Consider the following 27,908-nt stretch of genomic DNA (forward strand, 5'->3'; position numbering starts at 1 on the left):
CCTGTGACAAGGTCTGACCATTCCCGCTCAGCCCCCTCACTCCTCCAGCCCCTGCGGTGCCTTAACGCTCTCCCTAATTAAAAGCTGCCGTCCAAATGGCTCGATGATGGAAATTCTAATTAAATCAATTCCATCTTGTCAGTGAACCAGAGGTTTGCATAAGATATGCATGAAATTGATAATTATGGTTGGGGAATTAGCTGCTCCTGACCCTGTTTCCAGCATGCGGGGGGGCTGGTGCCAGATCAGCGGGGCTGGTGCAGGAGCCCCTTCTCGTGGGGATGCTCCCGACCAGTGTACGTGGCTCTGGCTGTGCAATGTCCTGGTTTTTTTTTTTTTTTTTTTTCAGCTCTTTCCCTCCTGGCAGCTCAGACTGATGTTCAGATTGATGGTTTAAGCCTCAGTTGGGGCTGTGCTTAAATCACCGCCTTTGCCTAATTCTCCCCAATCTAGAGGGATTCTGTCCGCTGCTGGTAGAGAAAATGCTGCACCAGCTCGTAAGCTGACGTTAATGAAATGGGTACAAAATCCAAGTGCTTTTGCAGTGTATTTGAAGTTGATCACATCAGTCCATTGACCCAGGGGGCTGGGGGGGACCAGGATGACACTCACAATCCTGGCTCCTGCCTGCCCTGTCCCTGAGAGACATTTCTTCATGTTGGGGGTGCTTTGGGATGATGCTGACTCTGTTTTTTAGTTCAAAAAAAGGGAGGAAGGGGGTTTTGCCCCCTGCCCTGGGGTTACTCCCTGCTCTTGGTGGGACAAGGGAGCCTTGGGATGCAGGAGAGCTGGTTGCACTGATTTTCCCTCCCCCACCACTATTTATCCCAGGCTGGAGATGAGCTGGGCAAGGTGTCACCAGTGCCCAAATATGCAGCTGAGATATGTTTCCAGCTCCCGCTCCCCACCATATCCTTCTTTTTTTTTTCTAAGAACCTTGAATTCCCTGACTGCATTTTGCTTTTATGGACCTAAAAGGACTTTTGTCTTTCATCTGAGAAAATAGCTGGTGCCAGGAGTTGGGCTATTGTAGACCAGGAGATCAAAAAGGCAGAGGGGTAAAAAGGCAGAAGTCTATGAAACGGTCATTTGGGAACTGGTATTTTATTTTCACTTCCATCCAAGGCAGAGGAGTGAGAGAGAAAAGCTCTTTCCATTTGTTTATTAAAATACAGCTTCCAGCTTGTAACCGGTAGATCAACAGGTATTTTCTAGGCTTCATTTCCCAGCAGGGGTTGGAGCAACATGGGCAGCCCGGGTGTTAAACCCAGATGTGCCCCGGCAGCCTGAGCTCAGATGGGATATGCGGTAGCACAGGGAATAGCTGGGAAGTCTTTGTCACCAGTTCCCTGCTGAAAAGGCAGGGATCTGTTCAGAGTAAACCACTGTGCACAGAAAAAAAAAAAAAAAAAAAAATCAGTGGGAAAGCATCCTCGGGGAAGGCAGGGTTGCATCCCTGCCCTCAAATCTCCTTTGACGTGGGCACCGCTGCTTTCCGTGCCCACTTGCCCTCGTCGCAGGGGCACGCTGCGTGAGTCGCCTCCGTCCCGAGCCCCCGTGTCCGTCCTTCGGCCGGCACCGCTGCAGGCGAGGCGGGGAGGAGGCAGGGAGAGCAGCCCCCCGCCCTGTTCCTTCCCCGGGATGAATGATTGCCAGACGAGCACCTCGCCCGCTGAGCAGAATTTTAATCGAGTCTCATGCACCGGCTCCCGGTCACAGATACCCAAGGAGCAGATCACAGTCCCTCAGAAAGAAGCACAAAGATTGTCACAGGGAGTAATCCTATTTATGCCTTGATAAAGATTCCTTCCTTTCCCTCTCTCACTCCTTCTCCATCTCTCCCTTTTTTCATCTTGTATTTTGCAGGTAGGTAGAAGGGTGGCTGTTCCTTTCCAGGGGCCTTTTAGCATTCAGGTGGAGTCGTGGGTTATAACACCAGTATCGCATTTAATAGAGAAAGAGAGAGAGAAAGGGGAGTGGAAGAGGGGAAAATAACAGAGAAACAAAGGAGAAACTGTGAGATGCAGCCTGGGAGCAGGAGCGGCAGAGGGTGGAGTGGGTCGTGGGGCCTGGGAGGGTTGGGAGACCTCAGAGGGTCTGTGGGGTGGCTCCGGTGCAAGTCGCCCTGTCCTTGGGATGCTGCTACCCAGCCGGGCTCCCGGCAAGGTGGTTTGATCTTACAACATGAACTAGGATCCCCACAGACCCCAAACCTCTCCCTGTCCTCTCCAAGCCCACCCAGGTGCCTCTGCTGCTGGGAACGGGCTAATTGCTTAATGGGGAGAGGCCTGAGCTTATTTGGGCATCCAGCAGGACCCGGGTGCCTGCTGATCCCGGAGGATTACTGGGATCCGTTGCAGTCCTTTGTGGCTCTGGCAGCGTTTGTGCTGCTGCAAACTATGATCATTGAATTATTCCTGAACTGGATTAGAGGGAGCAGGGGAGGCAGAAAGTACTCTTAAGAGCTGGGGGTTGCTGCTCTGCTTGCCCCCGGGGTATGGGGTGGTTTGGGGTCGGCGCTGCCCTGGGCTTTTCCTCCTCCTTGTGCTCTGTCCTGGCAGTAAAGCAGCATCTGTGGGAAGCGAGAGGGTGGCCGGTGGCCAGACCCTTCCCTGGGCTGTGCCAGCTCCAGGTTGGGCTGTCACCAGCCCTGTAGCCACGGTGGGGCTGTGCTGTGGCAGCTGGCTGAGCTCCAGCCCCTCCGATTATATCGCTGCTAGATTTAAAACCTTGCCCAGGCTTTGGGCAGGGCTCTGCCAGCCCTTGCGATGTGCCAGGGAGGTGTCGGGCTGCTACTGGGCGAGGTGTGTGGTACCTGCCTGGGTGTGGGATGAGGAGATGATGGATGGGGTCGTCTGGGTGTTCTGTACATCTTTGGTAGGGAGTTACATGCTAGTGGGGAGAGCCTGGGCTTGATAATTTAATAAGCCTTTTCCATCTTTAAGATAAATTAACATCTGTGGTGTGTTTTGGAGATGTAAAGTGCTGTGTAAGTGTTAAGCATTGCATGATCCTCCGGTGCTAAATCATTCTAATGTACTGTGCGAGGTGCGGCAGCTCTGGTTAATTTAAAGGGCTAATTTATGGCTTGGATGGACAGGACCTGGTGGGGTGGGATCTGTCCTTCCTGGGGCAGGAAGCCAAAGGGAGACCTTAGCAGTGCTGTCCAGGGCAGAATTAAGGTTTTCTCTTTGGCCTTTCCAATGCCGGGCACATCTGATGCTTGGGAAACCCTTCTGGGGTCCTGCTGGGTGTCCCTGAGCCTCATGTGGTCCCCAAGCCCTGATGTCCCCAGGGGTTGAGCCAGCCTGCCCGGCCAAGGCTTGGTACCTGCTTCCCCTGGGGGGTGCTCGGCCCCCTTGGCCCAGGCAGCACCCAGAGGCACCCACAGCTCTCGTGCTGGCTGGCACCCGGGGAGCACAGAGGGGAGATCAAAGCAAGGCAGGTAGGCAGTCATGTTCCATGCAGAAATGGAAACTTGGGATGCTCTGAACCTCTCCCTGCAAAGCCCAGGGCTGCCTGACTCCTTGGTGGAGCTCAGAGGGACTTACTGGTGGCTGCTCTGCCCTGGGGCTGGGTTCTGTTCTTCCTCAGAAGATCCTGGAATTGTCCTGACCTGCTGGGCTCTGCCCAGCCAGGTGCTTCTGTGGGCAGCAGCAGCTTTGTGTTTTCTGCTGGCTTTTATTTCCCCCTCCCCAGACACTGGGCTGTGTGGGTTCAGACCAGACTGGAGAGCACAGAGGAGATATGTGTCTTGGTATGGATTGGGGTGTTTTGTGTTTCCTGTGCTCAGTTATGGATAGAAGTCTTCAGATCAAAGCCTTTAGGTTTCCACCAAGACCCAGTAGAGCTGATCACCCTCCACTTCTTGGTCTCCCTCCATAAGGTGCTGGTCCCTGGTGCTGTGAAGCATTCCGTGTCTGGTGGCATGTGCTCCCGCCTGACCCATGGTCTTCCTTGATTTCCACCTCTCTCCCCTCCAGAGCGGGGCTTTGGGAGCATGGGCAAGGCAAGGGCATCCCAGTGGGGTGGAGAACAGCTTTTTCTCCTGACGCTTTGTCTTTCTCCATCCCAGATTCCCCAGATCAGCTATGCCTCCACTGCACCAGACCTGAGCGACAACAGCCGCTACGACTTCTTCTCCCGCGTTGTCCCATCCGACACCTACCAGGCCCAAGCCATGGTGGACATTGTCAAAGCCCTCAAGTGGAACTACGTCTCCACCTTGGCCTCTGAGGGCAGCTATGGTGAAAGCGGTGTGGAGGCCTTCATCCAGAAGTCCAGGGAGGATGGTGAGTGGGTTTCTCCCGGGATGGGAGCTCGGTGTGGGCTTTGGAGCAGCTGGGGCTGGAGGAGAAAAGGCAACAGATGGGGATGAAGGGATGTGTCTGGTTGGGCTTCCTGACCTGAGCTGGGATGTGGTTATGGTGCCTGAGCAGGGGTGGGTGGCACGGTTTGGGGGGATGCAGTGTGGGTTTTGGGGGTGCCCTGCTGATTGCAAGGACAACGTGGTGGCCAGAAAGGATCAGGACCAGAAATCCCAACCTGCCTCTGCTCTGCAGGGCAGGCAGCTTTATTGCTGCCAGCTCCTTTTGGAAAGCATCTCGATATCCCCTTCCCTGCTCACCAGGAGACCTCAGATCTGCTGAGCTGGTCTAGCCCCCTCCCTCTGTGGCCGAGCCATGGCGCTGGGCGCATTCCAGAAGAAAAGGCTTTTACAAATACTCTCAGGTTTTAACAGAAAATAAAGTTGGCACCAACGCATGCTTTGCCCAATTTTAGTGGAATTATCCCCGAGGGCAGGTGCTTTAACTTGTCTATAGGCTTTGGACAGGTGGAAAGTCTGTGCTCAGCAAAACTCTTTGGGAGGATTTGTCTGGAGCCAGAAAGCGTTTTGCTGACGGGAGCGCTGGGGTGCTTAGAGAGGATTAGCAGCCTCGGGAGCGGCGGAGGAGCTCGTAGGTACCCGCTGGTGGCCGAGCATCAGCCCCAGCACCGTCGTGGGTGTCCCAGCACTGTTGCTGTCGTGGGTGCTATTACCATAGGCCCGGAGTCACCCGTGGAGGGACTGGCACAGCACCAGGGTCCCTCCTGGCTCTGGCATCACTTCGTCTCTGCAGCATCGCCTGCACGGGGCGAGACGGGAGCTAAAGAGTGTTTTCCGAGGCAGTTAAAACCCTGCAGCGCACAGGCTGCTGCCTATTACTGGCTTAACTGTATCTGAATGGCACATTAAGTTCTGGCAAAATCGGTGGGACACCAGCCTATCTGGAGCTAGTCAAACTGTGTTATGGCCTTATAAATGGATAAAGGGAATAAAAACTTCTAGGTGACGAGCTCCTAATCAAAGCCCTATAAATAGGAACAGCGTTAATTCTGTCTCGCGCGCGCGCCCTGGCACTGGGAACCGGCTGTGCTTTTAATATGCAGAGAAACCCATCTGGGGATTCAACCTGGAAACTGCTCTTCAGGATTTTAACTTGAAAAGCAAAATATTTTCACGGGGCTGCGGTTCTGCAAGGAGGAGGGTGTAGGGATGCTTCAGAGTAGGCGGGTGCGGTGCTCGTTGTACGGCCGGGTGTGGGGGGGGGGCTGCCTGTGTGCCCCGTGATGGGGGTGTGGGTGCCAGGGGAACTGGGGTGCCTGAGCTGAGCTGGGGTTGTGGCTGCACCCAGCCGGCTGTGACGGCGAGTTGCTGAGGGGGGGGATCCCTGGATTTGCAGATGCAAAGGTGCCGTTGGGTGTGTGTGGTGGCCGGCAGGTCTGGGGGAGCTGGAGGGGGGTGCCCCGAGGGTTGGAAAGGCTGCGGGGCTGCAAGCAAAAGGCTGCAGCTGTGGCTCTGCTACCAGCTTGGCTGCAAGCCCTGCTGGGGTTTGTAAATGCTAACAGCAGCCCCCCCTGGCTAGTGATGATGACGAGATTCTCGTCTGACGACAGGAGGAATAAGGGAAAGCAGCTTCTTGTGGCGGAGGAGGAGGCATTTTTCCACCCCGAGAAGGGAGTTTCCTCGCCCTCCCTGGGCGGTGAGATCCTGCCCCGTGGGTGCCCAGGGCAGGGCTGATGGGACCGCTGGGTGACACTGGGAGGTGACAGTAATATCAGGTTAAGGAGCTTCGTTAGCCCATGCCTGGCCCTGTTGTGCCCTTATCCCGCAGCAAGCAGGGCTGGAGGATGCTCTGCTGCCCCATCCGTGGCCGCTGCTCCCCGGGGGGGTCGGGGTGCAGGCTGCACGTGGCCGGGAGGAGCAGGTTGATGCACAGGCACGATTTGAGCCCACGCTCCTCCTCCACGAAGAACCAGTAAGGAGCAGTTGTCATGACTGGTGGTCCCACTGCAGCACAGGCACTTCTTCCTGGAGATACCTGTGGTTACCGCGAATTCCTATAACCAGATGGTTAATGATATGACAGTGTAATTGCAGAGTAAACGAGTGTACATGGAGTTGAAATGCACGCGTATTAATCCAGGGCTGAGGCAGTCCTGTAATTTGTGTATCCACATAACCCAACGATTATGTGCATTAGTGATAATTTAGTTATCAAAAAGCATAATTCCACTGTAATTGCAGTATAACAGCGGCGTAAGTGCAGCCCGTGCATTATCAGCAGTAACGCTGCTTCCCTGCTCGCGCTGCAGGAATACGTTTATTTACAAGAACCATCGTATATCAGCCTGAGCGCGGGGCCCTGGGGGAGCAGCTCTCCTTTGGGTGCTTGGGGGGGCTCTGAGCTGCTCCCCAAAGCATCTCCCCTGGGGAGGAGTGCCAGGGGTTAGCCTCACTGCTTTGCCCATGGAAGAGAGCTCCACAGTTGGGAATAATGGTGAGGTTGGACCAAGAACATGCTTTTTCTTTTTTTTTTTTTTCTTTTTTTTAAAAATTTTTTATTATTATTATTTTTTCTTTATATTTTTTTTATTTTGAAAATCCCCCAGCCTTGCCCTCTGTGGCGGCGACTGCAAGGCAGGAGGAAGAGCTGAGCTTTGCCTGCTTCACCTCTCTGTCTTCGCCCACAAAAGCAGCTCTGCTGACACCAAATATCTTTACACCAGTTCTAAGCCACTGGGAATGGGCGAAGGATCCATCTGCTCTTTTATAGCCTGTTTGTATATGCCTGGCTCTCATTTGCACTTCAGCAGCGTAAAGGGTCCTGCGATTTATTGCTGCTTCAAGGTGCCTCCAGCTTGTCAAAGTGATGTAAAAGGGCTCATGGTTGACTGAGGATCTGGCCTCTGCCAAGGGCTTGCCGGCAGTTTGTCGAGTGACGGAGTTTACCCGTGTCGGGGTATTTATGCCGGGGTCCCTGGGGGTCGGAGAGTGGCAGGGGCAGCACTGGCTCTGCTCGGGGAGCTTCTCACCCGACCCCGGCATCAGGGTGAGCATCTCCCCTCTCTCCTCCTGAACAGTGCTCCGCTTCATTTTTCATGCCAAGCCTGAGTCTTCAGAGTCGTTTTTTATTTCCATCAGGCAATAATGCTCATTGCTGTAGTTAGCAGTTAGCATTCAAGCTGTTTGCTTTCTGATGCATTATCAACTTGACCTTCAGTTTCAATTTTTAGCAAAGCCTCACGTTAAAGCCTTTGCCATCGCAATGGAAAGCATTTCTGCTCAAGGCACAAACCGTCCCCCTCTGCCAGGGCGGGAGGAGAAACTCACCCTGGGGACAGATTATTTTTGCAGCCAGGGCTTGCCCTGGGCTACCAAGACAGACTGACCTGGGTGGGCCATTTTATCTTATATATTGCAATTACTCTGGCAATTATGCTGTTGGCCCCTGGTGGTTGCACCAATGGCTGGATAGTCCTTATTCACTGGAGTGCTACCATTGCAGAGACGTTATGTCTGCAAAGAATGAATTTTCTCTGGCTGTTTTTAAATGTTTTAAGTACTCCCCCAAAGCATCCTGCAAACGCAGGAGTCAGCTGTATTTACACCTTGGCACCAAGGTGCAAGGCAGGGCCAGCAGCAGGGTGTGCCCAGTGTCCCCATCTCCTCTTGTAAAGCATCTCCCCCTCACCCTGATCTGTGTCATCGTTTTGGTGGATGGACAGACCCATCCGTAGTCCTTTGGCTCTGCATGCGTTGACAACTCTGCTGTCACCGAGCTCTTGGAGATGAAGTATTAGATTTATGTTTATGTAATTTAGCTGGTGAGCACGGCATGTTATGCCATGCGTCGTAATGTGCAGCGCTCGGTTTTGTGAAGAGGGTAATATTTCCAGCCAAACGCAAGACTCCTTAGTCATGTGTCTGGATCAATTTTACACTGTCATTTCCCCCCTCTATTGTTTTATCCTTCGCTGAGTTTTCTATATTTTTAGTTAAGAGGCTGATATATATTTGTGATGCATTTGTTCATCCCCATGTGACATTCATAGCTGTCTCTTTCTGGTTTTAGCCGGGTTCATTACTTTTGGTTGGTGCATCAGGATGTCACCCCCAAAAAGCTGCTCCCGACTCTTAAGGCATAAGCAAGCATCAAATATGGCTTTATGGCAGTTCTGGAGGTTGCTAATCCTGATTATTTGCCACCCTTGAGGAGTGCCATTGTTCTGGGTCCCATGGATGCCATTTCCATGGGATGGCTGGGAGGATGATGCTGGTGGGTACCTGCCCCTGGAGTTCCCCACCCCCCCCAGCTCACAAGTGACCTTCATCCTCGTGGCTGCGAGGTGTGATGAGCAGTAGGGCAGAGCAGGGCTGGCGATCCACCTCCCTTTCATCCCCGAGGACAGCTGTTCTTGTGCAGTCAGCACTCAAGTACTGCGGCTCACCGGAGGGCTGTTATTTGCTGCCGACGTCTCGGCTCCCCAGCCAAATCCTCCCATTCAGCAGCCAGCAAAAAGCTGGATATTTTTTTGTGGCACAATGCCGAGAGTCTGAAGGGTCCCTCCTCTGAGGGAAGGCTGGGGTTTGGGTGAATCTTTTCCTGCAGGTGTTTTCTGGCTGATAACACCAAGGGTGGTGGCATCTCTGTCCCCTCCAGGGCTCAAGCGGTGCACCTCTGAGAGGTCCTTTCACAACGTGGCTCAGGAAGGGTCCCTGGCACCCACGGGCCAAAATCATGGTTATACCCATCCCCTGAGTTTCCTGTGCTGGTCTCTATTGTCCCAATATTACCCTCAGCTCTTGTTGGATGCGGCACCTCTTCATGCTGGACGGGGCAGCTGGAGGGACAGGTCTGGTCACCGAGGCTCTGCTGCCATCACCACTTTGGGTCCTGAAACTCTTGCAGCTTCCTCGGAGGAAGAAACCACTTTTCCTGGGTTGTTTTCCTATTTCTTTCCCCCCACTGCTTCTTTTCTTTTTGCTACTGTCAACACTATGTAACCCAATACAGCCCGAAGTGAGATGTGCCTCAGTTTCCCAAGCTAAAATCCTTCCCTGCCCTTGAGCTGTTTGCTGGTGGACACAAAGTGTCTGGCAGGCTGGGACTGGGGCGATCCAGAGCTGGACTGGGGCTACTGGGCACCACTGCCCACACCTCTTGACGCCACTCCTTGTCTTTTTGTCTCACAGCACCCCCCTTCGTGTGGTGGAAGTGGGGAGAGAAGTGAGTGGGGCCGGACAAAGAGGAGCTATTAGTTGTGGTCGAGGCTGGCACATGGGCTCTGGCTCACAGCCCAAACCGGGGCTTTGGAGGCAGCTGGAGTCAATATCTTGCTCTTTAATATTTTTGGTGTGTGTTGGGGGGTGCCCGTGGGCTGGTGACCCGGGCTGGGTCCTGCCAGGCAAATGCCAGCAGCTCCGTGGAGCTCCCAGTGAGGTCCGGTCTGAGACGGGGTGAGATGGGAGACACAACCCTGGGGGACCAGTGAAAGCGCAGAGCGTGGGTGTTTTCTGTGCTGTGGGCTTGGGCTAGGTGGGATGAGATAAATTATTATGAGAAATGAAAGGAAAGGCTGTCTTTGCTTTCAGGACTCATCTGGCACTTCAAGCCCCAGCTCCTGGAGTCGTGTGATGAGTGGGGATCTCTGCTGCAGGGAATAAACCCGTCTGGTTGCAGAGAGATGCTCCCTTTGCAGAGCAGTAGTTCGGGGAAAGACTGCAAAATCTTGCTATAAACCTCCCCCAAAATCCCAGTGTTTTCTGGCTCTTCCCAATTCAGGGCTGGAGCAGTGTGAGGTGGAAGGAGACACTGCCCAAGGGTTTCATGGGGGGGGAGGGGGGCTGCAGGGAGTGGGGGGTTTGACTCACCAGAGTCCCTGATTAGGTCTGTAGCAGAAGATCCTTCCCATGGACACAGACTGTGGTGTTTTTACCTACACAAGAAACCTGAATTTTCTGCTCCCCAGTGTCCTGCACAGAGCTCTAGATTTGAGCTGAAGACTTGCTTTTTTTCCTTTTTTCCCCATTGCAAATTCATTAATTATTGATTTATCCCAGCAGTGCAAGCAGTTGACAAGCAGGCTCAAATGGCTCAGATTCATAATGTCTGATGAGATTTTAAAACACTGAAGAGCAGCATTTGAGCTGGTTCCAGGGACGAGGCAGGCAGCAAGTGCCAGGAACCTCCAGCAATGGGGACGCATCCAGAGCCCAGGACACACAAGGAGGGACCCGCCATCCCTGAAGTGGAACTGGGCTGCAAAACCGCGGGGATCAGGGAGCTGCCATCACTCCCTGCTTTGCAATCCCAGGAGGGAAGGGGCGAGATGCCCACCTTACAGGGAGGCGCAGGAGTCTACGAGCCAAGATCTGTCTGCACCAGGGGACACACTGGGGCTGGCTTTGGGTGCAGAAGGCAGGTTGGTGTCCCCAGGCACACCCGAGCTGGTAGCAGAGCAGCCTCTGTGTCAGATAATCTGGGTATTGCTGTGATTAGAGCTCTGTCACAGCGAAGGAGAGATTACAGCCGTGAGTGATGGGACTCAGGGGGTTCTCGCTGGCACTGCCGTTATCCCTTGGCTTGTGCCCTGGCACGGGACCATTTCCCCATCACACCGTCCTCCCCAGCCTGGCTTGTGTGAGGGTCCCCATGGGGTGCAGGGAACCTTCCCCAAATTGCAAAGCCACTTGTTGCGGCAGCGTGGAGGGTGGGCGGATGACGCAAACCCTCACCCAGTGCAGAGCATCCCGTGCTCCGTGGTTAGACCAACACCTACCAGTCCCACGATGGTGCAGGAGCTTTGCCTCTGCGGGGGCACAGAGCCGTGTCCCTAATGACTTCTCCTCTAATGAATTTGTTCCTGGAGGCTCTGAAGTGACAGGAATAATGAATCCCAGGGCAGAGGAGCAGCCTGCCACTTGTCAATTAACCCTGGGCTTGGGAATCTCATTTGAATGGCTGGGGTTAGGAAGGGGGAGGCCAGGAGCACGCAGGGGAGCCCTGCTGATGCTGCTTTCAGGAAGCCACCACTGCTGGGCTGTGCAGAGCCCCATCCCCTCCCCGGGGAGCACGTCGTGGCGGGAGGGGACACACACGTTGCTGTTTGCAGGACGATTGAGCTGGGCCCCCCTTCCCCAAGGCGCCAGCCCCATGCTCGCCCAGCGCTTGGCAGGCGCTGGCTCTGCGGGGAGCCCCTGCAGCGCGTTCCCTGATTGATGGTGTACGTTAGCGACAGCAAAAGCTTATTATCTACCTGCAATCAAGAGGGCACTTCAGCATCGTGCTTCCCGGAGCAGCTGCGCTCCCACCGAGTCCGTAATGGTGGAGATTAAACCCTGACCTGTGTTTGACAACAGGCATTAACCCCGCTTTAATGAGGAGAGTCCCCGAGGCCCCCGGCGAGCAGGTGGCAGAGCCAGGGGAGGCTGAGATCCCACCGGGCTGGGGGTGATGCCGGTGGGAGGGATGGTGCAGGCAGTAGTTTGCTCCTGGAGGGTTTTGCCCTGCCCAGGGTGGGGGATGATGAGCTTTGCACGGCTGAGACGGGTGCGCGGGGCTGTTGGGTGGCACTGGGTGCAGATCCTCGTGGGTTTGCCCCTGGGGCGCAGACACGTCCCTGCGGTCCTCACTCTTCTGGCAGGAGGGTGGGCTGTTTGCTGGGGGACGAGCCCCACGGCAAACCCTTCCCTTCGCAGAGCCGCTCTCGCTGCACATCCCGGTTTTCCACGGGAGATTTTCCCTCTTGCCCTGACGAGTATTTGCGGCCAAGACCCGCCTGGGTGGGACGGGGCAGCCACTGCTTATTAACTGGGGTGGGCTTGTTAGGGCGAGCTCTGGCAGGCGGCACAGGGGTGCAAGCGGCAGTGCCGGGCATGCTTGGCCACCTCCTGTAATTACGTCCCCAGCATTTCACTCTCCCTGTCAGTCTCCGCTTCCCTGGATGCGGGCTGCTGAATATTTCATCCTTGGCTCTTCCCAGCAGCCTCCCTGCAAAGCTGCTGGCTCTGCCACCATGGGACCAGGCTGCCACTGCTGCGGGGGCTCAGGCCAGGAGCTGAAAGCAACTCCGGGTGCTCCCAGACCCTGGGGCTGCAACTCTGGGTGCCTGGTTGCTGCTTGAGCCTGTGGGAGGTTTGGGAATGGGTCCAAACTGGGTTTTTCCAGGCTGTTTCTTGCTATAAGCGCCCTGCATCCCATGCTGCTGTCCGTCAGGGATGGTATGTGTGGGATCTTGTGTCTGAGCATCCTTAAATCATCTGTCTCCTGGAGCTGGCTATGGGATTCTGCCCTGGTCCTGGAGGCTTCCTCCACTATTCTTGCTCCTCTTTGGTCCTTTCCCAAAGCTGGAGGAGGAAAGGGGTCCCTATTCCTCACCTTCTGCCTTCTCCCAGAGTCAGACCTTGGCTCGAGTCTGGGATCGATGCTGCGCCATCCCACCAGAGGAGGGAGAGCAGCCGCCTCCTCCCCATTGCCGCCGCCGCCGCTTTGCTTTGATTTCTTGCTTTAAAGGAGTGTTTTGACTAAATGGATTTTTGTGCGAAGACAGTAGGAGCATCGCTTGGCAAATCCCCCTTCCCGCTGCGGCGCCCAGGGGCCATGAATAATGCAGGCTCTGAGAGCTGGGGCTGCTGGAGGTGAGCAGGGCTGCCCTGAAAAGCGCAGCTCTGCCCCCTCCAGCCACCTCCCCCTGGCCCCCTTGACCTCTTCTTTTCATTATTAAGAGGATTTCATTAGTAAAGAAGATAAAAAAGTTAAGCAGTGCTGTCTGCGTCAGTGCACGGGCTGGAGGAGGGTGCTGCAGGAATGTGGGACTCCCAGACTCTCCGGGGGCTTTTACCTGGGCTGGATTTGTGTTATTTTTAAGCTTGGAGAGCCCTGATGAGCTGTAGTAAACTGTGGGACCCAGGGGTTGCAAACATCCATGTCCATCCTCAGGGCAGTTCTCTCCCAGCATCCAGCCACATTTTTGGGTCCCCCATGCCTGCTTTCCCATCCCGCTGGCCTGGCCACATTCCCCTTCACGTGCTCTGCGCTCTCCGGCCACTGTGTTAATAAGATTCTCATTATGTCCTAATTACCCATATCCCTTTTTTGTTACTTTCCTCATTAGTTTGATTTAACGGAGCTGCCGAGTAACTTGGTCATTTCTGAATTGCCATCGATTTAGTCTCTTTTCTTATTTATGTATGGGCCCATCTCCTCCGCCCCTCCTCTCCCCACGCGTAGAAGACGGTCCCTGCCGCAAGTTCACCCAAGGCCACTCACTGCCCCTGCAAGTGCCGCGGGATCCTTGGGATGCTCAAAGCCACCGTTTGGGGTGAGGGCAGTAAAACACTCATGGAGGACCCCAGTGCAAAGCCTTACTGCTGTCCCAGGAAAGCCTCGAAGCTGGGTTTGCTCCGGCCGTGCTGGGAAGGAGCCGGCGCTGCAGCTCCCATGTGCACGCCTGGAAGCCCCGTGTCCCTGCCTTGCGTGCTCACGAGTGCACGTGTGTTCAGGGGCACACGTTACGGTGGGACGCATGTCAGGGCGTGTGCCTCCCCGCACTCACACGAGCCGGGAGCAGAGCCCACGCAGCCCGGGGGGCCTGACGGTGCTGGTGCCTGGTGGCACACGGGTGTGCGGCTGTGCCAGCCCTGAGCCCACCCTCGCGTGTCCACGCCCCTGCCTGACTCCGCGCCGGGGCTTTTGGAAGGTTCTCGTGTTTGCAAACTGCTGCTTTTGTTGGATTTTTCCTCCTTTTATTGCCATGGAAACTGTAATTAAGCTGCACCAGCTCCTTAGCTGGAGCCGCAGTCTCTGGCGGCACAGCCGGTGCCACCCTGGCCTGGCCGGGGGTTGGTGGTGACGGGGGCCCCCCCAGGCAGGGACGTGCCTGTCCTACCGGCACTGCCTGCTGCTGCCCGACTTGCCTGGCTGATCTGTCTGTCCGGGAGTCTGTTTATCCAACTCCCTCCTCTCCATCCATCTGGCTCCCCATATGGGAAAGAAACAGCAAATTGGCCCAATTTTTTACCATAGGAAAAAAAAAAAAAACAAAACCAAAACTAAACCCACCCCCCCTCTCCGTGCCTGGTTTGCACAGGGCAGGGTCAGGCGATGCTCCCCCAGCCAGCGTACACTTGCTGGGGGATGCTGTTATCCTCATCCCTGCAAACCTCCCTTTCTGTTTGCTCAGGACCCATCAGATCCATCCCCCTCTCTGTCATTTGGCTGCAAGGGGCCAAATTACTCTAATTTTCCTCCAGCCCTGAGAGAAGGAGCAAATTGTCCCATCCCAGAGGCCTCTGCCTCGATGCCTCTCCCCATCCCGTCCTCCCCCTGCTCCTCTCCAGGGCACTAAGCTGGGAAAGCTCTCCCTGCGACCATGTGCTAATTACTCTGACCTTTGCTTAAGTGGGGATCTTTTAGTGGCAGGCAAGGTATCAGCCGTGTCATTTACTATGCAAATTGAGACCATCAATTACATCCAGAAGGTCCCGCGATGTTTAATTTTCTCTCCCATCTCTCTTTTCATTGGCATCTGCAAAAATGCAGGAGCAGGAGGGCTCTGGCTTTTCAAAGCTGGAGGCTGGGAGCCCAGCAGCAGTGTGTGGGGACTCTTCCAGTTGCCAGCTTCCCCTTGTCGCTTTTAATTTTAATTAGCTGCTTTTGCAATCGCCCCATGGAAAGCTGAGCTGGGAGCTCAGCTGGTGCTGCAGGGATGGGAATGAAACCCTTTGCAGGGCCAGGCTGCTGTCTTGGGAGTGAAGAGCTTGTTCCAGGGCTGCAGCCCATCATCTCTTCTTCCCATGAGCTGTTTTTGCCAGTGTTTGACCACTGCACATGAAGAGCCCTTTGCAAAACCCAGTCCTGGGCTGGTGAGGGGCTGGCGCTTGGAGCTGGCTGGAAAATCCTCTCTGAGCCTCCGGGATGGGACTGTGTGTCTGTCGGGGGGACAGGGTGTGGTGTGGTTGTGGCTCGAGGTGACAGGTACCAAGAGGAGTGGGTGGAAGGCAGAGATGAGATGTGGGATGGGACGGAAGGTGCCACAGGAGGGCTGAGCTGTGAGGGAGAAGAGGGGTGAAGGGAGGGCTCAGGTACATGCCCCGGGTGGCTGGGTGGTGGGAAGGGAGGCTCTGGGGGCAGTGGGCTGTGGACATGGTGGGGTGCTGAGCCCCTCACTGTGGCTGGGGTGCAGGGGAGCTGGGGAGACCCCCGTTGGCCTGCTGTGGGGCTGAGGAGCCGTGGGAGAGGGGCTGTCCCCGGGGAATGGGGACAGTGGGGTGTCTCAGTGCCAGGGCTCTCTGCCGCAGGGGGGGTGTGCGTGGCCCAGTCCGTCAAGATCCCGCGGGAGCCTAAGCCGGGAGAGTTCGACAAGATCATCCGCCGCCTCCTGGAGACCTCCCACGCACGGGCCGTCATCATCTTCGCTAACGAAGATGATATCAGGTGCGGAGGGGCCGGCCTGGCTGGGAGGGGAGGCTGGGGCGGGGAGGGATGCGCTTCAGGGTGCCTGCACTGAGCCCGACGTGCGCTTTACGCGTGCTGCTGGCCGGGGGTGGGATGCAGGATGCTAAACGGAAGGAGCTGGGCACCGCAACAGGAGCGGAGCGCGCCTGCTGTGTGCAGATGTGCCTGCAAGGTGGAGCAGATGTGCCCTGCGTAGCTGCCTTTGCAGGACGTGGCTGCAGAGGGGAGAGGATGCACCTTGCAGCGTGGCACAGACGCACCTGCAGCAGGGACCCACCAGCGCTGACCTCAGGGCTGGCCGCCTGGCACGTTGCTGCCGTCAAACCACAGCAACGCAGAGCTCAAAGGAGGAGAAATCCGCTTTCTGTTGGCTTTTGGGAAGCCCTGCTGTCACCACCCGGCTGCTTCACGCCGCTCACGAGCTGGCTCAGCGCTGGCGTGGGACCTCGCTGAGCCCCGACTGGGGCAGGATCCAGGCACCGGTTCTGCTTTGCTCTTTGCTGTGCAGCCTCAGCCCCCAGCACGGAAGAGGAACAGATCCAGGGGGGCCTTTTGGGGATCCCCCCTTGCCGCCTTGCCTGCCCATCGGGGCTGGGGACACAGCCACACTTCGAGGTGATGAGCTGCTCCGCAGGCGAAGTCATGTCTTGCAGCTCCTGTTTATGGAGCAGAATGATTCACATGGAACTACCCCTGATTTCCTAAGTATCTAATTTATTAATCAGCAAACATTATGTAAATGTGGGTAAACTGCGATTTTAAATCAGTTTACATCAGATGTGCAAACGCTCCGAGTTTCTTTTTTCCTTCCTTAATAGAAATGTCTGCAAACCTGACATTTACGCGGGTGTGTGGTGAGAAACGGGGGATTTACCTCGCTGTGTAAATGGCAAGCCCCATTAACGGGTTTGTAAACATTTACCCATCCAAATAGGATTACATCCCATGAGCAGTGGTTTACACACACCCACCTCACACCGGGTAAGTGTGGGTTTAGCCTGGGCATGGGGACTGCTGTGATCCCAACCCGCGGTGCCTGCTCGGGCTGCGGAGCCTGGAAGACGGTGTCCTGCCTCTCCTGAAATGTGCGGGGCCAAACTGCTGAGCAAGACGGTCCGGAGGTGGTTGTTGCTCGAATTTCTGCCTGGCTCAGATCAGGTGTAAATCACCAATCTCACAAGAACGTGCCCTGGAGAGATCCTGCCCCGCACGAGGACTGCGGGCAGCTGGAGATGCTGCTTGTGCTCGGAGCAGGACACGGCTTTGCTGACCTGGGGCGTGATGTGTTTTTTTTTTGTTGATGTTTTTTGTTTTGTTTTGGGTGGTTTTTTTTTTTTTTTGGTTTGTTTGTTGTTTGGTTTTGTTTTTTTTTTTTCCCCCTTATGTGTTTCAAATGCCATCTGGACTTGAAATGATCAGCTCCCAACGGCGGGGGGTGAGTTGCAAACCTGCCTCCTCGCTGCACAGGGAATTGAAGCTGCCCCAGACCCCGCTCCCGTGGGGCTGGGGACCCATGCAAGCCACCAAGGGGATGGCGAGCCCTGGGAAAAAAGAGCCCAGAGGGTCGGATCCGGATCCAGGAAAGCTCCCATCCACCTACTAAGACTTTCTGAACTGGCTGGCACCGGTGGAACATGCCAGCGTGTGCGGCTGAGTGTCTGGCCGTGCTGAGGGATGCTCAGCAGGACGGGTGGCATCTCCAGCTCCCCACTGCTGCTCAGCTGCCCAGTTGAGCCCAGCAGAGCCCAGTTTAGCTCTAGCTGGGGCACTGGCAGCACTGGCTGGTTCTCTGCATGGCTTGCAATGCTGACAGGAGCTGAGAGCACATGCACGCTCTCCGGTGCTGCTGTTTTTCCTGCCTGCTGCGGCATAACCTGATTTTTTTTTTTTTTTTTTTTCCTCCTAATGTTGGGTAATTAAGGGGGAAATTCAATTACCAGTCAGCAAATATGCAAACGAAGTGGGAGAAACAGCCTGTTTGCCCGGGCTGGGGAGGACAGAGGGTGCAGGTGCTGAGCAGAATGGTTTGCTCTCGTGTATCCACGTGCACTTGGTGCTGACCAAGCCCAGGAGATGCCACCAGCGCTGTGCCCTGCCCCGTGCCAGCATCCCCGCTTCCCTGGGGCCAGACATGGAGCTGGAGACCTGGCCCTTTGGTGCCGGCGAGTGCCAGCTCCTGTTGCTTCTCTCTGCAGAAGGGTGCTGGAGGCGGCCAAGAGGGCGAACCAGACGGGACACTTCATCTGGATGGGCTCGGACAGCTGGGGCTCCAAAATCTCCCCAGTCCTGCACCTGGAGGAGGTGGCCGAGGGCTCCGTCACCATCCTGCCCAAGCGGGTCTCTGTCAGAGGTAAGGGGCTCCGCTCGGTGGGTTCCCTCAGCTTCCCCCTGGGTTGGCTGTTCCCCTGATAGCAACCCCTTAACCACAAAGTTTTGGCGGTGAAAGACTCTTTGTTTTGCAGTGGGTCTTCCCTGAGTGGGTTTTACAGCCTGCCACTTTGCCTGGGTGACAGCTTGGACACAAACCCACCACACTCTTACAAGTCCCTAATCCCTGTTGCCCACAAGACCTTCCTTCCCCTCTGTCTGGGAATTTTTGGGCCATTTTAAGCATCTCTCTTCCATCCCAGAGGTTTATCCCCTCCGTCCCCTCTTCCCTGGGCAGGTTTCGACCGCTACTTCTCCAGCAGGACACTGGACAACAACCGCCGAAACATCTGGTTTGCAGAGTTTTGGGAGGAAAATTTCCACTGCAAGCTGAGCCGGCACGCACTGAAGAAGGGCAGCAGCATCAAGAAATGCACCAGTGAGTGTCATGGGGATGGCGTGGGCGAGTGGATGCTCGTGGGCATGTGGGGCTGTATTGCATGGAGTGCGTGGGGACATGAAGATGATGGCAGAGACCTCAGGGCAGGTGTTAGAAAAGTTTTGCTTGCTTTCCCCTTCTGGCCTTTCGGTTCAGTCACATCCTTATTGCTCCGGAGCTGCCTGCCCAACTCAAGGCAGCTACGTGGCAATTAATGCTCCCTGCGTGGCGGTCTCAGTTGGGAGTGTGTTTTTTTTGGTCTAAGCAAAAAGCCAGGTTGGGAATTTGGGGAAGGTTGAAGAAACGCTGGCGCTTCTGCAGCGTGGGCACTCGGGTGTCTGTTGGGCTTGTGACGGCAGTGGCTCGCTTAGAAGTGGACAGGAGTGTTGCACAAAAGAACTTTTGTGCATCCCTGTGTGCTGTGTGTGATCTAGGAAGCGTGTGGAGCCTGCTTGGTTTGTGTGTGAGCGAAGGCACGGTCCCTCTGCAAAGCTCCCAGGGCCGCTCCCTCTCATGCACACTTCTTGCACGTCTCCCTTCCCTTGGCTGTGCCTTCTGCGGGTACAAACCCACCCAGATTTGGGGGATTTGGGGCTGAATTCTGCATTGTTTCGCAGCATTTGGACAACTGTCTGTTTCCCATCGTGTGCTTGGCAGAAGCACCGTTGTCCCATGTAAGGCATGAAGCCACCGGTGCGCCCTTGCTGCCTCGCAAGCAGCTCCTGTCTCACCTGAGCAGGGTAAAAGCTGGGGTGGCTGCAGAGAAATGAGCCCAATTAATTTGCACAGGGTCAGGATTCAGCTCTCGCTCAGCCAGTGTTGAGGCTGCGGCCGCAATGCGCCCATGCCGACAGGGAGGGTGCTACCGGGCACCCCACGGGAGGGTGCCGGGGTGCCTGGAGAGGGGGTGATCACCCGGGGGCACGTGCAGGGGTGGCATTTGCCCGCCGTCTCCTTGCAAACTGCTTTGCTGATGTGCCCCTCCAGGTAGGGAACCTTGTCCTGGCAGAGCCCGATCCCAGGCCCCCCCCCGAGCCCCTTCTCAACCCCCACTGTGCATTTTTAGCCGTTTCCAGCTAAAAGAGGCTTGTAGGGATTAATGCAGTAAACAAGGCAACCAGGGGATCTGTCTTGCTGACAGCGCTGCTGCCGAGGTGATGGTTGGAGGCTCAGAGAGGTGACATGTTTACTGAGAGACGGGAGAGATTTACTGCCTGCCTGGCACCGGCTGAAGACAGATAATGATGCGGCGGCTCGCAGGCTGTGATGTGGCAGGACTTGGGGACATTTGCGTGTGCCCCCCACATTTCCTTGGGAGGGATGTCTGTGGAAGCTGTGGCATGCCAGCGGGTGAAGGGACCTGGTTGTGCCTGGAAAGTGTGATCCCTAAGGTTTTTTTTTTTTTTTTTTTTTTTTCCCCCACTTTTACCTCTGCGGATGAGGGATGGTGCTTCTACATCCTCTCCCTTTCAGGCATTCCCCAAATGTTCAGCTGATGATTTGGGGCCACTTCTGTCCCCACAAGGGCTTTTCAGTGCTGCAGCTTCCCCAAGTAGACTTGTGGCTAATGCATAGGTGTGAGCTTGGTAAGCAGCAAGGATATGCAAGAAAACTTGCCTGTGGCCGTGGCCTTGGGTAGTTGAGAGCTCCTCATCTTTTCTGATTGCATCAAGAAATCCCTGGCACCAGGAAATGCATGAGCAGGTCCTGCAAACCGCTGATCTCTTCATCTTCATAGTAATGTAGCATTTAAACAAGCAATATTTCAGGGCCAAGGTATTAGTGGAGGCAGCTGAAACCACGATATGGCAAATGTCCTAGGAACTGTCTTTAAATTATCTGAATTTGTCAGCAAATAAATTATCGCCTGAACATTTGCTTGGCAGATAAATGGAGAGGGGAAATAATGCATGATGAAGCAATAACCAGCCTGTGCAGTTCCACACATTCCTGCTTTGCACGGCTGATGCAAATGTCCTGTTTGGGACTGTTTTCTGGAGGGAATTGTACTGACTCTCCCCACGAGCTTCAAGTTTGAGTGGAGCCCAACATGCACAGAGAAATTCCAGCGTTGCTTGCTTTTGCATCCCCAAAACCAAACTGAAGGGTCCCACCACCCAACAGGACAGCTCATGGCTCTCGTTCATGTGTGGGAGAGCTGGGAGGAAGGTGAGGGGCGAGGGCTGGGGTGGGCACTTGGTTTTGGGGCAATTCCTGCTGGCAGCTGCTCATGTTATCCCCGAGACCAGCCCTAGCATCCATCAGGACCGGCGCACCCATCCTCAGGCTGTCCTGCTGGGACCAGGATCAGGCCAGCACCCATCTCCCAGCTGCTTTTGCAGTAGGATCTCCTCAGCATCCTTCCCCAACCTCCAAGCTCCCTTCGCCGGGCTGCATCCCTGACCCTCCTGGGTTGGGCAGGCTCCCGCGGGGCAGCCAGCCCCGCTCGTGCCCGGCTGGCCAGGCTGGCAAGGATCCTGCCAGCCGCCGCTTCGTTAATAATTCACACACGTGCAGATGCAGACGGGGAGGTGCTGGGGTGCTGCGAGTGGAGACGGAGGAGCCGATGGCAGCGCCGGGTTTGCCGGGCCGAGGGGGTGCCAAGGGCAGGAGGACGGGGCACAGCTTTGGGCTGTGTCCCCCCCACCTGCCACCCGCATGGGGACTGCGGGATGCTCCCAGGCTGATCTCTTTCCAGGTGAGCTCATTAATGGCCTTCGTTTAGCAAGGCTGGATGGTAACTCTGCTTTGAAGCAGGGCTGGGGATTTCTCTGTGCGCTCACCTCCGCCTGACTAGACTGTGGATAGATGTAGAGCAGCAACGTGGCCGGCGGGGAGAGGAGGTTTTATTTGATTTTCCTTCTTTATTTGTGATTCCTCATACTCTTCTCCCTTTCTGTTTTGCTCCTCTCCAATCTTTTCTTAATATGGTTTTTTTTTTTTGTGGCAGTGGCTGTTTCCCAGCACAGTGTGCCCCAGCCAGGCCAACGGAGGAGCATTTGTGCTGCTCACCTGGTAGTTAAGACGATAAAAGTCTCCTATTGACCGAGGAAAGTCTCCTATTGACCGAGGCCGGGTCTGAGCGGGCAGAGGCGTCCCGGCAGTGCCTCTGCTCAGCTTTCCTACAGACCCACCAGCTGCCCAAAGAGGCACTGCCAGCCTCGCTGCGAGGGCTGCTCCAGCCCTCGTTGCAGACAGACGTTTGCAGTGAGCATCCCACATCGGGACACACACACACACACACACACACAGTCCCCGCTCCCCGGATGGGCTCACCCAGCTCGAAAACGCGGCGATGGGTGCTGGGGCCTGCTGCCAGCACCCGTGAGATTCGGAGACTCAGAGGTGACACCGTCCCCCAGCAATCTGGAGCAGCAGTGTGAGCAATTTTGATTAACTCCTGCCAAAAGCTGGCGCTGGCGATGTGATAGGAATTGATGCTAATCCCGTCTCATCCACCGCTTGAGAAGATAGCTGCGTCCATCCTCTGAGGGGTGCCTGGGGAGGCTCGTCACACACTTGAAAATTAATTATCAGCCCTGTAGAACGATGCACGGCCCTGCTATTACAATCAGTGGGGTCACATCCCTTTTGTGGCCCTGATCTACTGCGAGTTTGGCAGAGATTTATTGTCTCCATGTCGGGAACGAGCCTCAGCTTTTCTGCTCCATGTTGTCCGCTCTGTGCAGCAGCCTAATTCCTGTCTGCAAAAAGCAGCTGGGGCCCGGGGCAAGGTGCCCGACAGACAGCCCAGGAGACGTCTGCTTATCTGCAACGGCTCGGTTTTGGCACTGGAGCCGGCTTCTCCCACCACGCCGGGCTGACGCTGCTCGCTTCAAGCCAGAGGGATGTTTGGGAAGCAAATCCAGCCTCTGCAGGCTGTGTTATCACAGCGGGTTGTATTTCACTTGCTGGGACCTGGGTGGGATTTGAGATGTCTGCTAGGAAGCCGAGGAGCCGGGAAGGGACGAGTCCTGGGTCCTGCGAATCCCCCAGGCTCAGCAGTCTCTGCAGGGCGGTGGGATGGTGCCGTGGGTGGCAGCGGGGCTGGGACATACCCACAGGCTCAGGGCCCCTGGACAGTCTATTATACCCTTTTTTTAATGGGTAATTATCTTGACAAGATAGAGTGGCTTGCCTGTGCCTTGAGAGATGAATGCGGGGAAAGGCCCAAAGTTGAGGGAGAAGATTAATAGTTCTTGTCAATAATGTGGAAGAAAGGATAACTTGACGGGTTTCACATGAGTAATCTCCACGTAGTCCAAAAACATTTTTATAACTTTGAAGGATGGGCTATAAATTCACCTCCTTGATGTCATCTTTTCTCGTTGGTCAGTTCGCTATCAATTTGCTTTAGTGTCTTGTCAGCAGCACGTTTTGCTCCCTGTCCCAGCGCAGGGACCTCCGGGCGTGCAGCTCTCGGGGCCGTCCCCACTCGGCGGAGATTTGCTCCTCATCCAGCTCCGGCTTCATCCCACCTTCCACAGCAGGGAGGGAGGAGATCAGCCGCTGCCTGGCTGTGCCTCTGGCTGCACAGGCCCTGTGCCCTGGTCCCTGCAGTCACCGTAAATCCCCACCTTGCATCAGGAAGCATCCGTGCGCGGTGGAGCCGGAATTAATTTTGGACACCCTTGGATGGCTTTCTAGGATGCCTCTGCCTCTCTGGAGGATGAAGGCTGTGCTTTTGGCTCCCTGAGGAATCCTCCTTCCCTTTAGCTGTTGCTGAAGGAGCTGTGGCCTGGCGGGGTGCCCGGCCGTGCCGCAGAGGCAGTGATGGAGGCGCAGAGGCCATGGCTCTCCGTTGCGGTGTCACCCCATGGGAGACGCTTTCTTAGCTGTAATTAACAGCGTGCTACATTAATCGGTGTCTTTTGCTAAATGATTAACATGTTTCTAGTCCCATTAAGGGCGGTTATGACAGGAGAGGCAGGCAGCTGTCACTGGTAATTACCAGATCCTTGCAGGATCCTGCAAGCTGGGATGGCTGGGGAGGCTGCAAAGGGCTGCAGGGTCAGCGGCGTGGGAGGGTGGCAGGAGGTGACAAGGGGAGCAGGGTGACAGGAGGCTTTGGGACTGAGCTGAAGGACGGGCAGCCAGTGATGGATACTGCCTGGCAATCCCTTGATGCCACTGGTAAGAGTCTGACCCGATGGGAGCTCCCGGCAAGAGGAAGGAGGTCAGCCCACGGGGGTGAGGATGGGATGTCGATCACAGCCCAGCCCACGTCCCGCTGGGGGACCTGGGAGTACGGGGGTGTCCCGTGGCACTGAGACGTGACATCCTGAGGGCTCTTGGAAGCACAGCCAGATGCCAGCACCCACATTTTCAGAACTATGTTACAGGGAAGTTGGTTGGGTATTTCCCCAGTGAATGTGTTTCTTGGCTGCACATCACCCTCCTCCTGCTTGCAGAGGCCAGGTTAGGTACCCCAAACCTTCCCGGAGTGCTGCTCAGGGGGGCTGGTGTGAAAGCCGCAGCATTCATCTGGACAAGGGACACAGAGGTGATGGGAGGACTTGCAGCTCAAGACCTGAGCCCCGGCAGGGCAGACACAGCCGATGCCTTGAGCTGGCACTGCGAAACACGTCTGCAATGTGGCGTTTGTTTGGGGAGGAGTTTGGTGGTGTTTGAGGTGCGTTTCTACCCGGCTGCTCCTTCCTGGGGCATGCCTTGGTAGCATAAGCTTCTCGCTGGGAAAGAGGTATGCCCTGGCTGGCTGGTGGGTTTGTAGTTTTGGGAATGGGGTTGGAGATTCCAGCTGCTTTAGTCCAGAGTGGGCTTTTTTTCACGAGGGTTTGGCTGCAGAGGTAATGTCCCTGCGGGGAATGGCTGGGACGGCAGGGAGATGGCAGCCCTGCTTTCCGTGTGTCCGCAGACCGAGAGCGGATCGGCCAGGACTCCTCGTACGAGCAGGAGGGCAAGGTTCAGTTTGTCATCGACGCCGTCTACGCCATGGGACACGCTCTCCACAACATGCACAAGAACCTGTGCCCCGGCAAGGTGGGGCTGTGCCCCAGGATGGACCCGGTGGACGGCGTGGAGCTGCTCAAGTACATCCGCAATGTCAACTTCTCAGGTCTGTCCGTCCCCGGGGCGGTGGGGAGGAACGGCCCCGTGGGGCTGGGTGTCTCGGGCTGTCCCCTGTTATGGGTCACACAGCAGCACCCACAATTTGTTCCTGTTACCATTTGGCACCCGCCGCACTGCAAAAGCGGGGTGCAGGGACGGGATGGTTTTGCAGCAGATCGGCAGATGAGGAGGTCTGAGCTTCCACATCTCCTTTGGATCTGCCTTTGGAGAGTAACCCAGAGGCAATCCTGCCCTTACCCTGCCATCCTGCCTGCCTGGCCTCTCCCCCCCTCGCTCCCCACTGCTGCCTCCTCGCATCACAGCTGGCAGAGGTCCTGCTGAATCACACTGCCATGTCCTTGTCTATCTTCAAATCTCCCGTGGAAATGCATCTTTTCCTCCACTCTATCTCCTTAATAAACATTTTCTGTCTTGTCCTCCTTATTACTTCTATTTATCTCCACTCTGTGATCTCCTCTGCAGTGTCTCTTTTATTTATTTTCCCCTCTTGCTTGATTTTTCTCTTCCTTCCTTTCATTAGTGTTTATCTGCACAGTTCACTTGATTTAAGTTTAAAGCTGCTTTTCCCCCCTTTCTTAAAAGAAGCAGTAGTAGACTGGCTGGAGTAACAGCTCTCGGTGCCTGGCATCGCTCGGTGAGCTCCAGCTCCTGGGGGGGGTCAGTGGGTCGATACCAGAAGGTCCCTGCACCCAACTTGGGTTTGGGGTTGCTTTTCTTTTCCCCTGTTGCTTCCGCCACCCTGTGCCCACGCTGGCAGCTTGCGGCACTCCCAGCAGTGAGAAACCCCACGTCGAGGGGGAAGCAGCAAACCAGAGACCCCTTCGACACCATCACCCAGGACACCCAGTGCTGCGGGTGCTGTGGGTGCTGAGCCCTCCCTCTCTTGCAGGCATTGCTGGGACTCCTGTGACGTTCAACGAGAACGGAGACGCGCCAGGGCGTTACGACATCTACCAGTACCAGATCAGGAACTCCACTCCGGAATACAAAGTCATCGGGCAGTGGACTGACCACCTCCACCTAAAAGTAAGGCTGGGGGCTGGCTGGAGCCTGTGGCGTGGCCGTGCACGGTCCGTGCCAAGGGGAAGGTCCTGCAGATTTCTCCCGCACCCATCGAAGCCACGTAGGGTGTAACAAACCCAGCTGGGTGCCAGGGAGCCCACGGGTGCAAAGTTAGGCAGCCAAACTTGGGGGAGGGTCGGAGGGGAGGGTGTCCCTGGGTATACACTTGTGGTTCAGCCACGGTGACCCATCATCAGTGCATGTGACCATATCTCATGAGCATCCAGCTTTCCAGCTCTGATAAGCAGCCAGAACAGAGCAGAGGGTGTTTTCCCAGGGAAGGAGGAACTTTGTTTTGGGTTTCTAGTAATGAATCTGCCCAAAAGGCCGATGGAGAGCTTCACCGCCTCCGCGTCCCCACGCTGGGTAGGGCTGGGGTCCTTCATGGGATGTACTGATGGGGCGAGGGGCTGGATCTGGGCCACCCTGCCACGAGCAGAGGGCATCCCCCCATACCCCCAGGGGTGCTTGACAGATGCCCAGCTCGAGCATCAGTGGGGCCAGTGCCATCTCGCCCCGCAGGTGGAGAGCATGCTGTGGCCGGGGGGCGGGAGCCAGCTCCCCAGCTCCATCTGCAGCCTGCCCTGCAAGCCAGGCGAGAGGAAGAAGTTGGTGAAGGGCATTCCCTGCTGCTGGCACTGCGAGCGCTGCGATGGCTACCAGTACCAGCTGGACGAGTTCCACTGCAAGCGGTGCCACTTCAACGAGCGGCCCAACGAGAACCACACCAGTTGCACCCCCATCCCCATCATCAAGCTGGAGTGGAGCTCGCCCTGGGCCGTGGTGCCCGTCTTCATCGCCATCGTGGGCATCATCGCCACGCTCTTCGTGGTGGTCACCTTCGTGCGCTACAACGATACGCCCATCGTCAAGGCGTCAGGGCGGGAGCTGAGCTACGTCCTGCTGACGGGCATCTTCCTCTGCTACGCCACCACCTTCCTCATGATCGCTGAGCCTGACTTGAGCACGTGCTCCTTGCGACGCATCTTCCTCGGGCTCGGCATGAGCATCAGCTACGCCGCCCTGCTCACTAAGACCAACCGCATCTACCGCATCTTCGAGCAGGGCAAGAAGTCGGTGAGTGCCCCCCGGTTCATCAGCCCCGCTTCCCAGCTGGTCATCACCTTCAGCCTCATCTCGCTGCAGCTCGTGGGCGTCTGCATCTGGTTCATCGTGGACCCGTCCCACTCTGTCATTGACTACGAGGACCAGCGGACTACAAACCCCCACTTTGCCCGGGGCATCCTCAAATGTGACATTTCGGACCTCTCCCTCATCTGTTTGCTTGGGTACAGCATGCTTCTCATGGTCACCTGCACTGTGTATGCTATTAAGACCCGCGGGGTCCCAGAGACCTTTAACGAAGCCAAACCCATCGGGTTCACCATGTACACTACTTGCATTGTGTGGTTAGCCTTCATCCCTATATTTTTTGGGACATCGCAGTCGGCGGAAAAGGTAAGGGAGGAGGGGAGAGGTCTGGCTGGTGGCCCTGTGGGCTGCAAGGAAGGGGGCTGAGAGAGGCTGGCATGTCCTAAGCAAGGACGGGTGCTTCTCTGCGGTCCTGCCAGCTTGGGAATAGTGGTGGAAAGACTTGATTTGCAAATCTCTTGTTTCTACTGGGGAGTAGAGACTTTCCTGTTTCATTTTGTCCCTCTCCCTCTGTTTTCTTGTGCCCTGTTGACCCCACTGCCTGGATTTGGACAGGGTAGCAGTGCTGCTGCTGCGTGGGCTGAGGGAGGATGAGTCCCCAGGGCAGATCCAGGTCCCCACTGTGACGAGCACCATTTCTGCATGGGAAAGGGACTGAGTACTGCCCAGTGACCACCTTTTCCTGGTGCTGAGTCAGTGATGGAGGCTGGAGAGATAGAGCTGCTCTCTGAAATCCCTGAGAGCTGGAAGCAGTGGAGGGCATGGGCAAAGGAGAGGGAGCACAGCAACCTCCCCCCCAGTGCATCCCCTCCTGTGCCAGGGCACGCGGCAGCTTGTGACTTCTCACTCGATTACCATTTTGCTGTGATTTTAATTAACACCTCACCTCTGTGTTTGGCAACATGGCACTGACAACAAATTGCTCGGCTGGGTGGCACAGAGCTGCGGGGGGAGCAGAGCAGCTCTGTCTCGCGGAGGGGCTTGGGGAGCGAGCATCCCCTGTGACTCCAAATGTGACT

General features: G+C 55.9%; 1 protein-coding gene across 2 annotated transcripts in view; it reads left to right on the plus strand.

The window, feature by feature from the left end:
- GRM4 (glutamate metabotropic receptor 4) overlaps positions 1–27,908 on the plus strand; it is a 50,748-nt gene that overhangs the window by 14,365 nt on the left and 8,475 nt on the right. For both annotated transcript variants that reach the window (XM_042800147.1, XM_042800148.1), the window contains exons 3-9: positions 4,076–4,292; positions 15,623–15,758; positions 17,975–18,129; positions 18,445–18,585; positions 24,461–24,661; positions 25,565–25,701; positions 26,260–27,195. In XM_042800147.1, the coding sequence (XP_042656081.1) occupies positions 4,076–4,292; positions 15,623–15,758; positions 17,975–18,129; positions 18,445–18,585; positions 24,461–24,661; positions 25,565–25,701; positions 26,260–27,195 (1,923 nt within the window). The remainder of the gene's footprint in view (positions 1–4,075; positions 4,293–15,622; positions 15,759–17,974; positions 18,130–18,444; positions 18,586–24,460; positions 24,662–25,564; positions 25,702–26,259; positions 27,196–27,908) is intronic.

Source organism: Tyto alba, unplaced genomic scaffold (assembly GCF_018691265.1).
Source record: "Tyto alba isolate M040663 unplaced genomic scaffold, T.alba_DEE_v4.0 Super-Scaffold_30, whole genome shotgun sequence".
Lineage (NCBI taxonomy): Eukaryota > Metazoa > Chordata > Aves > Strigiformes > Tytonidae > Tyto > Tyto alba.